Here is an 18737-nt window from a genome sequence, read left to right as displayed (position 1 = left end):
ACCTTGTCGAACGCCTTACTGAAGTCCATATAGATCACATCTATTCTCTGCCCTCATCAATCTTCTTTGTTACTTCATCAAAAAACTCAATCAAGTTTGTGAGACATGATTTCCCATGCACAAAGCCATGTTGACTATCCCGAATCAGTCCTTACCTTTCCAAATACATGTATATCCTGTCCCTCAGGATTCCCTCCAACAACTTGCCCACTATTGAGGTCAGGCTCACTGGTCTATAGTTCCTTGGCTTGTCCTTACCACCCTTCTTAAACAGTGGCACCACGTTTGCCAACCTCCAGTCTTCTGGTACCTCACCTGTGACTATCGATGATACAAATATCTCAGCAAGTGGCCCAGCAATCACTTTGCTAGCTTCCCACATAGTTCTCGAGTACACCTGATCAGGTCCTGGGGATTTCTCCACCTTTAATCGTTTCAAGACACTTCCTCCTCTGTAATCTAGACATTTTGCAAGATGTCACCATCTACAGTCTATATCTTCCATATCCTTTTCCACAGTAAATACTGATGCAAAATATTCATTTAGTATCTCCCCCATTTTCTGTGGCTCCACACAAAGGCTGCCTTGCTGATCTTTGAGGGGCCCTATTCTCTCCCTAGTTACCCTTTTGTCCTTAATATATTGGTAAAACCCCTTTGGATTCTCCTTAATTCTATTTGCCAAAGCTATCTCATGTCCCCGTTTTGCCCTCCTGATTTCCCTCTACTTTCTTTATACTCTTCTAAGGATTCACTCAATCTATCCTGTCTGTACCTGACATATGCTTTCTTTAGTCATCCAGCATTCCCTATACCTACCAGCCTTCTCTTTCACCCTGACAGGAATATACTTCCTCTGGATTCGTGTTATCCCATTTCTGAAGGCTTCCCATTTTCCAGCCGTCCCTTTACCTGCGAACATCTGCCTCCAATCAGCTTTTGAAAGTTCTTGCCTAATGCTGTCAAAATTGGCCTTTCTCCAATTTAGAACTTCAACTTTTATATCTGATCTATCCTCTCCTATCACTATTTTAAAACGAATAGAATTATGGTCACTGGCCCCAAAGTGCTCCTCCACCTCAGTCACCTGCCCTGCCTTATTTCCCAAGAGTAGGTCAAGTTCTGCACCTTCTCTAGTAGGTACATCCACATACTGAATCAGAAAATTGTCAGAACAGAAAAAAAATCTGCATTTGTGGATTCCCAAAACAAAAAGACTGCATCACAATTCAGAGATGTGTCCCTGGACCAGAAACTGCAGTGGTTAAGAACTGAAAGGGAGATGCTCTTTCCCACCAATGGGAAATAAAAGCCTAGTTCAGACAGCAAGAAAGAAATTTAATGACCAAATTTGAATGGGAATGATGAGTTCAATAGCACATGCAACTTCCATGCTTAATATTTCAGTCAATTACTCTAAAAATGTGGTGTCAACCTGAGGTGAAGCCACAGCACAAAACAATATTCATGCTGACTGCAGAAGCAGCTTATTGTAGACAGATCGAAGCAATTTCACAACCAACAGATCAGTCCAAAGCTACCCTGTCTGAATTGGTAGTGGATGATTAAACAGAGGAGGAGAATGTTTATTGAACATCTCTACAATTGATAATTGAGGAGCTCAGCACGTGAGTGAAATGTACAAGATTACACCACCTTCAGTGAGAACTGCTTTTCTTTCTTGCTGTCTGAGCTCGGCTATTATTTCCCATTAGGGGGAAAGAGCATCTCCCTTTCAGCTCTTAACCACTGCAGTTTCAGTTTTTGCCTCCTTTTGAGTCTTGCATTCAGACAATAGGTCCCCACACAATTCAGCAAAAGCATTGATGACTAGTGCTCCAGAAATACTTGTGTGCCTTCTCAGCTACAACACTGGCATCTCTCTCTATGAAGAGAAATTGCCAGCTATGTTCTGTTCACAAAAAGAACAGGAAACATCCAATATAGCAGATCACTGCCCCATTAGTATGCTCTCATTCAACAGCAAAAAGATGGGAAAGGGTCAGCAAAAGTGCTGGCAAGCAGTACTTAAACTGCAATACTCGACCCAGAGATACTTGGGATTCCATGAAGACCACTTCAGCTGGACGTTTCTAATCATCATTTTGAAACATTTCGTGGCACATCTTCAGTGCAGTGGAACCTGAACCTAGACCTACTGTATCAAAGGTAGGAATGCTACCAAAGTAGTCTCAGTTTAAATATGCAGAAATGAGCTGAATTCCAAAGGGAAGTATGGTTGATTTCCTTGATTTGAAAGAAAGCATCTGACTGAGTACATCGTTGAGTAGTCATAATAAAACTGAAAATGGGGGAGTTGGAGAAAACTCGCCACCAATTGGGGTCAAACCTAATGCAAAGGAAATAGTTGTGGTTGTTGAAAGAGGTGTAACTCAGTCCAGGTCATCTCTGCAAGTGTTTGTCAGGGTAGTGTCCTAGGCACAAACATTTTCAGTTGTTTCGTCAATGATTTCTCTCCATTATAAGGTCAAATGTAGGGATGTTCGCTGATTATGTAGTGCTCACTTCTATTCATTACTCCACTGGTAATGAAGCCATCCATGTCTTTATGCAGGAAATAACGTTTTTGCTATAGGGGAGAGCATGGTTGATACCTTCAATCTCCTTTGCTAACATTGAGCTTGGTATTTATTGCAATGAACATCTGTATGCTCGTAGTGATGGGCTTCCAATTTAGGAAGTTTCTCCCTGCTTTTCTTTGATATAGATATCAACAAATGATTTACAATAGGAGGAATTATATCTGCTTTAAAAGGCTTATTGGAAAGAAAAATGATGTCTATTGGATGCTGCCTGAACTGCTGTGCTTTTTCAGCACCTCTCTAATCTAGACTCTGGTTTCCAGCATCTGCAGTCATTGTTTTTACCAAGAAAAAAGATGTGGCAATGAGACATGGAGAGCATGCAAACTTGAGCAAGTAACATTCACACCACATAAGCACCAGACTATGGCCATCTCCAACAAGAGAGTCCAATAACCTCACCTTGACATTTAATGACATTACCTTCATTGAATCCTCCTCCATCATCATCCCAGGGTTTTTAGTGTCAGAAACCTAACTGGATCAATCATGGAAAAACTGTGGCTATAAGAGCAGATGGGAGACTGGGATTTCTGTAGTGAATTGTCTGCTGATTTCCAAAGCTTCTCTCCTATTTCCAAGACTCACATTAGGAACATGACCCATACTCTCCTCTTGCCTCAATCATTGCTGCTTCAGCTTGAAGATCAACAGGAGAAAGCAGTCTGCTTCAAAGGCACCTTATCTATCACCTAGAACGTTCTCTACCTCCATCACCACACATAATGACTGCTGCGTACAAGGTGTACAACAACACTTTACCAATACTTTTGAAACATTATCTTCTAAACCTCTGCCATGTCTTCAATAGAAGAGCAAAGGCAAATGGCATAAAGGAACAGGACAATCTGCAAGACGCTTTCAAGGCACACACCATCCTGACTTGGAAATATATTGATGTTCCATCGCTGTCACGGGGTCAGAATTCTGGAACTCCCTTCTAAACAGCACATTGGCTCAACCTGTATCACATGGACTACAATGGTTTAAGGAGGTGGCTCATTAACACCTTCTGGACAGCATTTATGTTTGGGGAACAATACTGTCCAAGCTAGTAATGTGTATATCACAAAAAAGAAAAGACATTGAAGGATACTTCCAGAGCTGCCCACAATCTGAAACATTCTTCAACATGCCACTTGCTTGTTGTGTTTGCATTTTGTCATGTGATTTTGGTGGTTATCCTCTTATGTCTCATTGTTTAGGCTCCCCACAAGTTTCATCAGGACATTTTAAGTGGGTAACATTCTTCTCTCTGCCAGTGATTGTGTCTATCCTGATATTGGAAAGCTCAGGAGCTGGACAACTGAATCATGGCAATTCCCTGGAAACCTTGCTCAATATTTTTTGACTGTTCACCAACTACACTTTGAAATGGAAGACCTCACACAGCTTCCTGGGTGATGTGGACAATCTTGAATACAACATGTGCGGTTGATCCGTATCTGTGGGAGGGCAATCAGAGCCACAGACCTCTGTGCCCAATCATTCTGACTGACCTCTTCAGTGGGAAAGTGTACATTATCTAGTAATATTGTACAAATTTGGCATTGGTGATCAGGTGAAGCATTTGTTTACAGTTAACAATGATATTTGACAAGTATCACTCTCAGATCCCTGGAATGAACAAGAGCAGCACCATGGCTCAGTTATTAGCATTGCTGCCTCATAGTGCCAGGGACCCATTCAATTCCACACTCAGTGGAGTTTATATATTCTTCCTGTGTCTATATGGATTTCCTCAGATTAGGTGGATTGGCCATGCTAAATTGCCCAGAGTGTGCAGGCTAGATGGATTAGCCATCGGAAATGCATGGATGGGGTGGGTCTGGGTGGGATTCTCAACGGAGGGTCAGTGTGGACTCGATGGGCTGAATAGCCTGTTTCCACATCGTAGTGATTTTATGATTCTAACTTGATAGCCAGTGGAAAATCATAGCCACCAGACACAATTGGCAGCAGGCTACAAATGTCTGTGACCTCCTAACAGTTCCCTGAGTCTCTTGAGGTACTGGTATTCATCGTCATGAGAAAGTTGATCTTATACCTGTATTTGTTTTATTGTGTGACGGGTATAGTTTCCTGTGAGCTACACTCAGTGCTCTTTATTACTTTCCTGTAGAACAGTGGATCAATGAAGGAAAGGCTGTTGTTGGTGCTGCCCTTGTTCCCCAACTGTTGCTGTTCTTGTTACAACTCATCTTTGGCCCTATTATCTGAGGTCCAAGGTAAAGCAGCTTAAGCAGCACCCCTGGTAAACTGCTACATGAGAAACAGAAAGCAGAGATCAGAAATGCAATCCTCCCATGTAGAGAAAGTTACCTCTGGTAATGGAAATCACTTCCAAAGTTGTGGAGGCACACTGCAGATAAGTGCCATTGGTAAAAATCTATCACTTAAGCAAGGAGGAAGATGACAGATTTCAGCTCTGATTGGACTTTTTTTTTTGGCCCCTTATTTCTTCAGTTTTCTCAGTTGCTACTGTGCTTCCACGTCTGTTCCGCTGGAGAGTGCTGGGAAACACAAGATAACCCTTACAGCCTCAGTTAAAGTGAAAATGCTCCCTGCTTAAAATATGCAGTACTTAAATTGACAACCTGCTTCTTGTGGTCACTCATAGGCAGTCAATCACACTGCTGTTAAATGTGGTAGTCAGCAAGTTAGTGTCAGCCCCCAACCCACCGTAAGTTTCAGTGCTTTTACTTACTTAAAAGTTCCCAAACACACTTGTGCTTTAAAGTAAAAGTTCCCTCTGTGAGATTGTAAACTCAGCTCAGCATCAAACTCTATTTCTCAGCACTAACACCCTTCACGAGTATGTTCAGAAACTACAGCTGGAATTGTTCAAAATGAAGAGCAGTGGCTTTTTCATTATCATTGTATTGTGTACACTGATGCATTTGGACTCCAATTATGCTATTGCATCAAATATTTGAAGATATTCAACACTTTACAGAAAGTGCCTTATTAAATGGTCAAGAAATGTTTCTAGTGTTATTGGTGTAACCATTAGACTATTATGATGTTGAAAAGTACATAAGCCAGACTTTGAAAGTCTCTACAGACATGTGTTTAACTTTATGTTTCCAAAAGTGATGACTATAGAGATGAGAATCAGACCTCATTACTCTTTTCAAAACATCAGATTAAGTAAATAAAATTTATTTTTTTTTTAAATGGCCAAACATTTTTGGCTAGATTCAATTGTCATGTGACTGAGAGATAAAGAAGAATGGAAGCTAATTAAAAATGGGTTAGAAATTACATACTTCTGAACACATAATACTCTCTTTTGACTCCCTTCTTTCCATTCATGTAATGGATATTTTAATTCAATGTAAATTGCACTAAAATAGCACAAAGGAATTTTGGACAATTAATTAAAAAAATTGTATGATGACATGCTACTGTTCAAAGCAAAATGATATGGTAGTACTTTCAAATGGTTCACGTTTAATTGAACAGACCTGCATTTTTAGTTTCTTTACTTATACTCTGTTCAGTATATGTTAAGAAGCTAGATATTTCAAATGAAAGTGACTGAATATGCATTTATTACTATATCTAAAGCAGGTGTACTCAACATAGCTTATCTAAAGGGAATAATTGACTAAATTATCTGGGAAGTGCAGATGTAAATGTGAAACAAATTATCCAAATTTTCATCTCTGCTTTTTTGTGTCAGCTTTTGTTAAGTAGATCCTTCAAATTCAAAAGCACTCAGTAAGGGAAGGTTATTTCACAACCATCCTTAACTGCTACTATCTTCTGACACTTGTTTTAATGTTACAATAATGAGAAGCAACCGCTGTTGCCTTCATCCATACTATTAGTATTTTGACAAAGTAGAGGTGAGCCTAATCAGTTTGAATTTCTTGATATAGAAAATGAAGGGTAATTTAATTAAAAAAGATCTTTAAAATAATGAAGAGATTTGTTAGAGTAGATACAAATAAACTACTGCCTCTGGTGAGAGAATTCCACACAATTGGGGCAATGTTAAAATTAGAGCCAAGCTGTACACACAATCAGACAACTTGGAGAAAGTGAGGACTGCAGATGTTGAAGATCAGAGTCAAAAGAATGAAAATCTTTCACCTCCCCCCACCCCGAGTGCACAAGCCTAATTCATGATGAAAGGCTTATGCCTGAAATGTCGATTTTTCTGCTCTTCAGATGCTGCCTGACCTGCTGTGCTTTTCCAGCACCACACTCTTGACACAATCAGGCAACACTTTTCAAATGGAGAGTAATAGAAATTTAGAATTCCCTCTGACAAAAGGTTGTGCTTGCGGATTGTGGATCAATTGAAATTTTCCAGACTCAGATCAATGGATTTTTGTTAGGCAGGTGTATCAAATAATGTGGAACAAGATTGAGTAGGTGGAGTTGAGGTGCCATCCCCTGCAAAAATCTAACAGACTCGAGAGACTGAATGACTTACTTCTGTCCCTATCATTTGATTTTTTTTCTGACACATATCACAATTAAAGGGTGTGTTCTGTCACAACACCACCCAGAAGAAAGCAGGATCAGGATGCTAAACTGGATGATCAGTTAGGGACACAGTAACTCTATCTGAAAGGGTTATATTTCTACCAAGTAACAAAGAAACAGGAAATAGAAGCAGAAGGTGATTATTTGGCCTTTAAAGTGAGTTCATGACTGATCATTCAGTTCAGCATCCTGATCCTACTTTCTTCTCATGTCCATTGGTCCCTTTAGTCGTAAGAACTATATCAAACTCCCTCTTGAAAATATTCAATGTTTTGGCTCCAATTTATTTCTGTGACCACAGACTTACCATTCTCTGGGTGAAGAAATGTTTCCTTATCTCAGTCTTAAATGGCCTACTCTGTATCCTTAGACTGTGACCCCTGGTTCTGGACTCCCTGGTCATTGGGAACATCCTTCCTGTATTTACCTATCATTATTTTAAACTCCAGTGTAAATTTCCAGTATCCTCAGTGCTGCCACCCCAGGAAATCAGTCTAGTAAATCTTTGTTAGACTCCCTCCATAGCCAGAACATCCTTCCTCAGATAAGGAGATTAAAACTACACACCATATTCCAAGTGTGGTCAGGCCAAGGTCCTGTAAAATTGAAGCAAGACTTCCCTATTCTTTCACTTGAATCCTTTCACTGTGAAGACCAGTATGCTTACTTTCAGCAACTGATATACAAGGGCACCCTGGTGTTGTTGCAGCACCCCCTTTTCCAATCTACTGTGCTTACTGTTTTTACAAACGAAGTAGATAACCTCAAGTTTATCCACATTATGCTCCATCTATCATTCACTTGCTCATTCACTCAACTGCTCTAAGTCACACTGGAACACCCCTGCTCCCTCGTCACAGTTCACCCTCCCACCCAGTTTTGTGTCATCTGCAAACAGGAAATGTTGGATATTAGAGACAGAAGCAGTTCCCTTCCAATCAGAGTTTTAACATATTGAACTCGCCTCCAGTGTTCAGTAAAGTGGAAGTAAAGTCCTTGGTGCTTTTTAATGCTCCACCACCCCTCACCCTCGCCCGAGGCCCACATTCGGCCTAATGTTTCAATCTTTCTCTCACGCACAATGAGGAGTTACACAACTGAACAGCCGGTACTATTTCGTGACCTTTGTCCTCGTCTGTGGCCTCTGTGACTGGGATGTGGTGTCATCTGCAGATGCACTAACATTTAAGGATGTCTGTTGCCAGTAATTTACATCATCAGGACCATACACACATGTACAGGTGAGCATTTTGATGGCCATCTCTGAGTTTATGCTAACCACTTCACAAAAAAGGCATATCGTTCTAAACACTGGGGAAAATTGTATCAAATTATTCTTTTATTTGTTGATTTGTTTTACAATCGGCACTGTAAGCATTATCTAAGGTGAAACCCAAGTCATTGAAAGTGAATGAATAGCCAGGAAAACAAATGAACAGATGAATTAGAGGCAGAGGTCAGCCATAAGACCCTCTCCAGCCTGCTCTGCCATTCAGTAAAATCAAGGTTTATGTGACTGTGGCCTCAACACCATATTGTCACCTCAGTGATTTTTGAACCCCTTATTAGTCAAGAGTATCCAACCCTGTCTCAAAATAGATTAAATCTGAGAGATCCAAAGACTTGAGAACCTACTGAGAGAAAAAAAGTTCTCTTTTCCATCTTAAACAGAAGAACTCTTCATTTTAAACTGTGTGCTCTGGTTTTTGACTCGCCTTTAAGGGGAAGCATTGGTTTCAAATCACCTTATAAGATTTTGAGAGAATTTGACCTGTCTCAAAACACCACTATTTATTCTTCTAGACTCCAATGGATTCAGGTCAGCCAGCCCATCCTTTCCTCATAAAATAATTTCCCCTCTTCCCCCCCATTTCCAGGTGTCAGTTGAGTGAAACTTCTCTGAGCTGCCTCTAACATATTTACGTTGTTTTTTAACATAAAGAGACCAAAGCTATATACAGTACATTGAATGTGGCCTCAGCGGAGTTCTATACAACTGCCATAAAATATTCCTCTTTTTATATTCCATTCCCTTGCAATAAATGGCAATATTCCATTTGACTTGCAAATTAGTTGAGGTACCTGCGTACTAATGTTGTGATTCATGTGCCAGAACATACATATCCCACTCAGAGCTCTGAAATCTGTCTCTATTTAAATAATGCACTGTTTTTCTATTCTTCCTGCCAAAATGTACAATTCCACATGTTTCTGCATTTTCCTGCATCTGCCAAATGTTTGTCTACTCATTAAATCTATCTATATCCATTTGTAGATTCCTTATGTCATCAACACAACTTGCTTTCCTCCCTAACTTTGTGTCATCAGCATTTCATTCTGTAGTGTGGAGTCTAGGGTATAGTTATTAGTTAACTGATGAACAAAGCGCATTGAATGCCTTCCTCACTATTGTATGCTGAACCCTGGTCCAGTTGAGAACCAAGCCTCTTTAGCATACATATGGTGAACTGAAAGTGTAAAATGGGAAGACGTAATTTCAGGAGGCACAAAAGGGCAATCGGTCTAAAAGAATGTTGGGGTGCTCAAAGTGGCAATACCCATAGTATTCCCATGGAAATGTGAGATGCCTCTGAAGCTAACACACCCACATATGCTCACACATTCATGGGTAACTCATTTTACAGAGTTTGCAATGGAGTGATCATTGTATTCATTGGTCATCCTGCTATTAAATTGACATTATTTTTACCTTAGAAATTTCACTATCCTGAGTAATGTTCAAAAATTCCAAGTGAGTTAAAAATCATAGAAGATGAAAGCAGTGAAGTTAGTTTGAAGAACATTAGCTCAAGCTGATAACGGACCTTCTTGACCTGCAATCTTCTTCCCGACCTCTCCGCCCCCACCCCCTCTCTGGCCTATCACCCTCACCTTAACCTCCTTCCACCTATCGCATTCCCAATGCCCCTCCCCCAAGTCCCTCCTCCCTACCTTTTATCTTAGCCTGCTTGGCACACCTTCCTCATTTCTGAAGAAGGGCTTATGCCCGAAACGTCGATTCTCCTGCTCCTTTGATGCTGCCTGACCTGCTGCGCTTTTCCAGCCACATTTTTCAGCTCTGATCTCCAGCATCTGTAGTCCTCACTTTCTCCAAGCTGATAACACACAACATCTCAGCTACAGTGACAGGACATGTTGAGAAACTATTTCAGAAATGGAATAAGGCTGATGGTGTAATTACTGATCTTTTATCTTTTCTTCAATGGAATGTTGGCTTACTTCAATAGACTCCATTTTCCTGTTTACAGAAAGAACAAGAATCACACTGTTTGGTCTTTTCAGCATATTCATTAAATTGTCTACAATTACTAACAAATATAATTTCCTGTTATTGATGCCTGTTAGAAAACAGTACAAGAAAAGAAATGAAGAGAATCTGGAAATTTGTCATCTTAAGAACACTGTGTCTACATGATTTTACTGTAGGAAAATACAAAACGTGCCATTATAGCAATCAAAATATCAAAACTAAGAGCAGGAATCGGCCCTTCAACCCTTCAAGCCTGCTCCGCCATTCAATATGATCATGGTCCTCTAGAACAACGCCACATTCCCACTTTATCTACATACTCCTTGATGCCTTTAAATATCTGAAAATGTATCTATCTTTGTCTTGAATACACTGAGTGACCTGGCCTCCAGAACCTTCTGTCATAGTGAATTCTATAGATTGACCACCCTCTGAAATAAGACGTTTCTCATTTCCACATTTTTCCACATCTTCTATTATATCACAATTTAATTAATATTCTAGTTGATAACCTTTAATTGATAACCTTTCTGGTTTTCATACCAAAGTGTTAAACTTCACATTTATCCATGTTATACTACATTTGCCAGATGTTTGCTCATACACTGACCATGTTTAGATTACCCTGAAGCCTCCTTGTATCATCCTCACAACTCACAATCCCATCTAGTTTGAGTTATCAGCAAACTTGGAAATATTTCATTTGGTTCCCTCATTCAAGTAATTTATAAATGGGGTCCAAGAACAGAACCTTATAACACAGCACTAGATACAGCCTAGCTTTCAAAAAAAGACTCAGTTATTACCACCCTGTTTCTTGTCTGTGAACCAATTCTCAATCCATGCTGGTTTCAATATATAGGTCCTTACAGTAGCATTTCATAATCTATACAAATATTTTAAAATTTGAGTATATGATTTCAGGAGGAGAAAATACAGGCACATTCAATTGCTCTCCTAATCACTCCGACATAGCTGATTGCTAAATGTGACCTTTAGATGCACATCAACATCACAGAAATAGAATAGGGCACATTTTAAGCAGGCAGTTCTTTGATTTCATTGAAAATACTTTTTTAATTAAAAAAAAACTTTGATTCCTGACAATAATTAGATGTTCTTCTTTTGCCCCATTTTTTGGAATGCAATATGTGCATGCACTTTGAATGTTATCCTGTGGTGGGTCATTAAATATTTATTTGTGCCATACAATCTGCCATAGCCTGATTATACATGCTGTCACTTATTCTCTGCCTACTTTTCAACAAACTATTATTAATGTTTATGTTTTTCTTTGGAAATGTGCATGCAAGCTTCTTGTAATTTTTCATTAGTAACAGACAGCAGTTATGCTGTGACTGGTTGGACTTTGAAAGCAGATTCATTGCTAATGCCTTCTTGACCCATGTGAACAGCTCAGTATGACAAGGTCTTCAGGCACGGCAACACAGGAGAAATTATGACAATGCATAAATTATATTCATTTGTGAGTTCCTGACTGCCTTCAGATATTGGGAAAGTGCAGATGAATATTCATCCCAATTAATTTTAACATAAGCTAAAATTAGTCAGGATGAATATTCATGTGCATTTTTCCAATATCTGAAGGTGTACAGAAACCCACAAATGAATGTAATTAGTTAAGATTTGAATAAATAATTCCCCTATATTCCCCATTTAGATGGATTCATTCTGACTATCAATTAGTTGATCCCGAAATCTTTCAATCTATTTTTTAAGCATGTTGATTTTATTCTGCTTAAAATTAAAGTTTAAAAAGCTGTTTGAAATGTACTTTGACATCAAAGACAGCTAATTCTCACGGGCTGCTCTGAAGGACACTGTTGCTAATAGTGAATATATTTGGATGTGAATACTATTAGGTGACGATATACTATTTTACATACATCCAGACTAACAGTGTAAAATGCAGCACTAATTTAAAGACAGAAAATTGCATGTGTATCCCTCCTTCATCCTCCTTTTTAACAGAAGTTATATTGCCTCAAACTAGCATATATCAATCTTCCATTAAGTCGATTGCTGGTTCGACTTGTATTCAATAAAATCAATGAATGGAGTAATTGGTGTCCACATTGGAAAAAAGCTTAATTTTATTGTTTGAAGCTTATAGAATCTGCTATCTATTTCAAAAACAATTTAACATCCACATTTTTTAGCATATCAAATTAGAGACTTAGAAAATGAGATTGTACTTGAGATTGCATAAATATTTGCAATAGGAATGAAATTTCATTTAAAAAGAATAAAGGCAAAGTTATTGCTTAGACTTCTAAAATTACACAAGGACATTTCATGCCTTGATGTTTTGTGGTGTAAGGTCCCACTTTGGGAAGGCAGGAGAGAGGAGGAGACACCTAAAGAAACAGGCTGCAGAGACTGGAAGCAGGCACCAGAGAAAAGTGTGAGGAGAAGGAAAATGTTTAAGAGTGACGTTACAGAAAATTCATCAATTCATTGGTTGTTGAGAAGCTGCTAAGGACTGTTTCAACAACTGTAATTTCAAAAAACATACATTTCTCAACTAGCGTAGGGAGAGAAAGAATATATATGCACAGGAGGTAGACCTGATTTGTATTTAAGGATGAAGAATTTTTACTTGCTTTAATCTCCATGTTTTAGTTAACAGTACAAAAGTAAGGTTAAAGTAATTAAAGTCATAGTAAGTAACTTGGCTTCCAATTTTAATGTATGGCAGGACAGTTCAGCTCAGCAGAATGCTAATCCTGTGGCACGTGGGAAGTTGTGGACACTTCTTGTGACCTCGACAAGCCAGTAAACAGGAAAGGTGACAGACTGCACAAGCTTGGGGTCTGGGTTTTAGAGCTCTAGCAGTGGCTAGAGTCATTGAATGTATCTATGTCACAGAGAACTATGTGGACAGCAGATTCAGAGAGGAATTGTGGGTTTTGCTAGTGCTGTTATGATTGGTTAAAACTAACTCAGCAGGTCTGTATGAACCAGGAGAGAATATTGGAATTTAATACCAGGTGTATGAAATTCTGGGAGATGTAGATAGCACTAAATTGGAGAACAGTAAGTTAATTGGTAGAGTGGAAGTAAAGGACAAATAAATGAAGTCTCAATTAAGGATAGATTGCACATTGAATGCATAGAGAATACTTAATTCACTTAGGGAGCTATAGGCACAATTTGTGTTGTGGAAACATGGTGTTGTGGCAATAATGAAGACATGACTTAAGGAAGTGCACATCTGCGTGTTAAAACTCCTGACTACAAAGTTTTCAGAAAAGATAGGAAAGGAGAAGAAGTAATGCAGCAGTATTTTAAGTTAAGGACAGCATAGAATCCCTACAGTGTGGAAACAGGCCCTTTGGCCCAATAGGTCCACACCGACCCTCCAAAGAGTAAGTCAGCCAGACACATTCCCCTGCCCTATTATCCTATATTTACCCCTGACTAATACACCTAACGTACACATCCCTGAACACTGTGGACAATTTAGCATGGCCAATTCACCCAACCTGCACATCTTTGGATTGTGGGAGGAAACCGGAGCACCTGGAGGAAACCCACACAGACACTGTGAGAATGTGCAAACTCCACACAGACAGTCACTAAGGCTGGAATCAAACTCGGGTTCCTGGTGCTGTGAGGCAGCAGTGCTGACCACTGAGCCACCGAGCCATAGAAGGTTCAAGAACAGAGCTAAGGAATAAGAAGGGTGCAGTTACAATGCTCGATGCAATACTTAGACCATCAAGTGGTAGAAAGGACATAGAATAACAAATCTGCTCAGAAATTATGGAGAGATGTAAATTTTGTAGACTATTTATAATGGGAGACTTTAATGAACTGTGTATCAGCTGGGATAGTATTAGGGGCAGTGGCACCACGTTAGTCAACCTCCAGTCTTTCGGCACCTCACTATTGATGATACAAATATTCTAGTAAGAGCCCAGCAATCACTTCCCTAGCTTCCCACAGAGTTCTAGAGTATATCTGATCAGGTCCTGGGGATTTATCGACTTTTATGCATTTCAAGACATCCAGCACTTCCTCTTCTGTAACATGGACAATTTTCAAGATGTCACCATCTATTTCCCTACATTCTGTATCTTCCATGTGCTTTTCTGCAGTAAATACTGATGCAAAATATTCTGCCCCAACTCCTGCGGTTCCACACGAAAGCTGCTTTGCTGATCTTTGAGGGGCCTTAATCTCTCCCTAGTTACCGTTTTGTCCTTAATGTATTTTTTAAAAACCCTTTGGATTCTCTTTAACTCTATTTGTCAAAGCTATCTCGTGTCCCCTTTTTGCCCTCTCTCTTAAGTATACTCCTATTGCCTTTATACCCTTCTAAGGATTCACTCGATCTATACTGCCTCTACCTGACATATGCTTCCTTCTTTCACTTAAACAACTCCTCAATCTTTTTAGTCATTCAGCATTCCCTATGCCTACCAACCTTTCCTTTCACCCTGACAGGAATATACTTTCTCTGGATTCTCATTATCTCATTTCTGAAGGCTTCCCATTTTCCAGCCGTCACTTTACCTGCGAATATCTGCGCCCAATTAGCTTTCGAAAGTTCTTGCCTAATACCATCAAAATTTGCCTTCCTCCAATTTAGAACTTCAACTTTTAGATCTGATATGTCCTTTTCCATCACTATTTTAAAACTAATAGAATTATGATCGCTGGCCCCAAAGTGCTCACTGACACCTCAGTCACCTGCCGTGCCTTATTTCCCAAGAGTAGGTCAAGCTTTGCACCTTCTCTTGTAGGTACATCCACATACTGAATCAGAAAATTGTCTTGTATACACTTAACAAATTGCTCTCCATCTAAACCCTTAACACTATGGCAGTGCCAGTCTATGTTTGGAAAGTTAAAATCCCCTACCATAACCACCCTATTATTCTTACAGATAGCCGAAATCTCCTTACATATTTGTTTCTCAGTTTCCCTCTGACTATTAGGGGGTCTATAATACATTCCCAATAAGATGATCATCCCTTCCTTATTTCTCAGTTCCACCCAAATAACTTCCCTGAATGTATTTCTGGGAATATCCTCCCTCAGTACAGCTGTAATGCTATCCCTGATCAAAAATGCCACTCCCTCTCCTCTCTTGCCTCCCTTTCTGTCTTTCCTGTAGCATTTGTATCCTGGAACATTAAGCTGCCAGTCCTGTCCATCCCTGAGCCATGTTTCTGTAATTGCTATGATATCCCAGTCACATGGTCTTAACCATGCCCTGTTAGGCCTCTTGCATTGAAATCAATGCAGTTTAATTTATCAGTCCTACCTTGTTCTCTGCTTTGTCCCTGCTTGCCCTGACTGTATGACTCGCCTTTGTTCTCAACTGTACCAGTCTCAAAATTGGAGGTGTAGTGGACAGAGATTACCTCAGATTACAATGGGATCTTGATCAGATGGGCCAATGGGCTGAGAAGTGACAGATGGAGTTTAATTTAGATAAATGCGAGATGTTGAATTTTGGGAAAACAAATCTAAGCAGGACTTATTCACTTAATGGTAATGTCCTCGGGAATGTTGCTGAACAAAGAGACCTTGGAGTGCAGGTTCATAGCGCCATGAAAGTGGAGTCACAAGTAGATAGGACAGTGAAGAATGCGTTTGGTACACTTTCCTTTATTGGTCAGAGTATTGAATACAGGAGTTTGGGAGGTCATATTGTGGCTGTACAGGACATTGGTTAGGCCACTGTTGGAATATTGCATTCAATTCTGGTCTCCTTGCTATCGGAAAGATTTTGTGAAACTTGAAAGGGTTCAGAAAAGATTTACAAGGATGTTGCCAGCGTTGGAGCATTTGAACTATAGGAACAGGTTGAATAGGCTAGGGGTGTTTTCCCTGGAGCATCGGAGGCTGAGGGGTGACATTTTAGAGGTTTATAAAATCATGACAGGCATGGATAGGATAAATAGACAAAGTATTTTCCCTGGAGTGGGGGAGTCCAGAACTAGAGGGCATAGGTTTAAGGTGAGAGGGGAAAGATATAAAAGAGACCCTAAGGGGCAACCTTTTCACTCAGAGGATGGTACGTGTATGGAATGAGCTGCCAGAGGAAATGATGGATGCTGCATACTGAAAAACTCAAGAGCTGGTGATCATTGTAACCCAAGCTTTGTTTTGGGGGCTGATGGGAAGCAGCAATCATAACTCAGTCCAACTCTATCCTTCCTTGACATAGGCACAAACCATTTTTACCATCAGGTTTGACAGGATGGGAAATTTGGCTGCTTTCTTTTCTCTAACTCAATGGACTGCTAAAGTCCATTGCTAACCCACCTAAGATCAGGGGGCTGAATATAGATCAGTGATCAAAGGTGGGATCATTTTTGGCTGTATTAATCAGTACTGTATTCAATGTATTATTTACCCACGGAATCCACAAGGGAAAATACTTTTTTATATTTCAAGGAAGTTCATTAATTAGGAAAGTAACTACTAGTTTTTGCACTTTCTGCTATTTAGGTATGACTTTGTAGAGGTGGAAGACATCTCTGACACAAACAGAATTATTCGTGGAAGGTGGTGTGGGAATAAAGAAGTTCCCCCAAAACTAATATCGAAAAGCAATAGACTAAGGATAACCTTTAAATCGGATGAATATTTTGTGGCCAAGCCTGGATTTCGCATTTATTACTCTCCAGTGGATGTGGTAAGTAATAGCCATTAGTAAATTTGTTACTTCAAATCACAGTTCTGAATCTTATTTTCATCAGTGATCCCTTCACTTCACAATTTGATTGCATGATATAGTTGAGATGGATGCTGTGGCGACACTGTTAATTTTATTATACTGCAGTCTGATGCTCAAATGCATCATATGGTAATATCATATCCAAAAGTATCCCATATAAACCATCCAGAGAAAACATTACAAGTCAAATTATTCTGTCTGTTCTCAATACTGTTAAAAAATTACCCATTCTCTCCTAATTCATTCTGAATCTGTTTGGCAATACATAAAAATCACAATATTGCATTTGTCTAGGATGGGGTTTGGAATTATTTTGACTATAATATGAAGTGTGGAAGTGTTTCATTTAAGAAAACCAAACAAAATTGATGAGTTGGAAGTATTCTGTCTTCAGAAGCCTGGGTGTAAAGTTTGAGAGAGTGGAAATAGAAATATTTTCTCAGAGAAAAATTAAAGGATTCAGATCGAAGAGGGTGAACGTTTAAAGAAAGGGGGTAGAAGGACTGTTTGAAGGAAATAGAAATATGAAATATAGAAAATTTCTGTCTTTCTGTTGTCCTAACACTGCTAACTGGTGATGTTTCGCTTCACAACAAATGTTAAAATTAACCTTGAAAGCATTTAAACCTCATGATTTTCTATGGCAGTAATTCCCAAAACCAATCAAGTTCTCATTGGGCAGAATTGTGTCTTCTTTAAAGATCAGTCCTGGTCCTGTTCTAGCTGCTGGCATGACCACAAAGATCTTCTCAGAGACAGCTAATTAAGAACCATCTCCAGGTGTACTATCTAATTGAGGAAGGCAAGTGGGTTCCTTTGATCCACCACCTCATCTTAGAACCTGTGTCATTGTAAGGGGCAGCAGCCACACCAGCACAGGTGGTTACTGCTGCTGTAAGAGACAAATGGACCATCACATCCATGTCCTGGTGTCCTCTGAAGAGGTGTCAAATCTATTTCAATGAGTGGGTCCCCAGCTGCAAGTGTGACCCATTGCATCTCCAGCTTGACCTCAAAGAACATTGAAGGCATGTTAATAATGCACAATTCTACTGCATAAACTTCTCCATTGACCCCCTAATCTGTTGCTAAATTAACTGATTGCTCAGCCAACACCAGTACATGATGAGCAGCAATTTGGTGCATAATTAAATAATTATGAAGACTAAAGCTTTTATTATTGTTCCCTGCTCCAAACTCTATATGTAGGGACCTACTCAATCTAAACAAATGTCTGAGATTAGATTGGACTGTTTTCACCCCTGAGATCATGATTGACACCAAGATGAGCTTTCAATTATATCACATCATCTCTGTAACGTGCCTAACTATGCCCTGCCTTTTATGTATTATTGTGCAGATTTGAAAAGAAAATGGTTTATTACTTTAAAGGCACAAAACAGATGTGTGTTGCTGATTGATACAAAAATTGATTATCAACTTTATCTGCAATTTATAGAAAATCAGAATATTAATTGACAAAGCAGGTCTACATTTATCAGATATTAGTAGTATCATTTTTTAAACTGGAATAAAGATAAGACCTATATTCCACCTTTTATGAGGAGAGAGGTAACTGCAATTGTTTATTCCCCTCTTTCCTATGGGCTCGATTGAGAGTTAATATATGGTTTTGGGGCAAGTCAGGGAA

The 18737-nt window shown here is 39.4% G+C and overlaps 1 protein-coding gene across 2 annotated transcripts in view; it reads left to right on the top strand.

Moving 5' to 3' along the window:
• The window catches only part of pdgfd (platelet derived growth factor d), a 177378-nt gene that overhangs the window by 101418 nt on the left and 57223 nt on the right, over positions 1–18737 (top strand). For both annotated transcript variants that reach the window (XM_043691812.1, XM_043691811.1), the window contains exon 3: positions 16858–17044. In XM_043691812.1, coding sequence (XP_043547747.1) covers positions 16858–17044 — 187 coding nt within the window. The remainder of the gene's footprint in view (positions 1–16857; positions 17045–18737) is intronic.

This window comes from Chiloscyllium plagiosum, chromosome 6 (genome assembly GCF_004010195.1).
Source record: "Chiloscyllium plagiosum isolate BGI_BamShark_2017 chromosome 6, ASM401019v2, whole genome shotgun sequence".
NCBI classification, from domain to species: Eukaryota; Metazoa; Chordata; class Chondrichthyes; order Orectolobiformes; family Hemiscylliidae; genus Chiloscyllium; species Chiloscyllium plagiosum.
The sequence above is the reverse complement of the archived record's forward strand: the minus strand, read 5'-3'. Positions and strand labels throughout refer to the sequence as shown.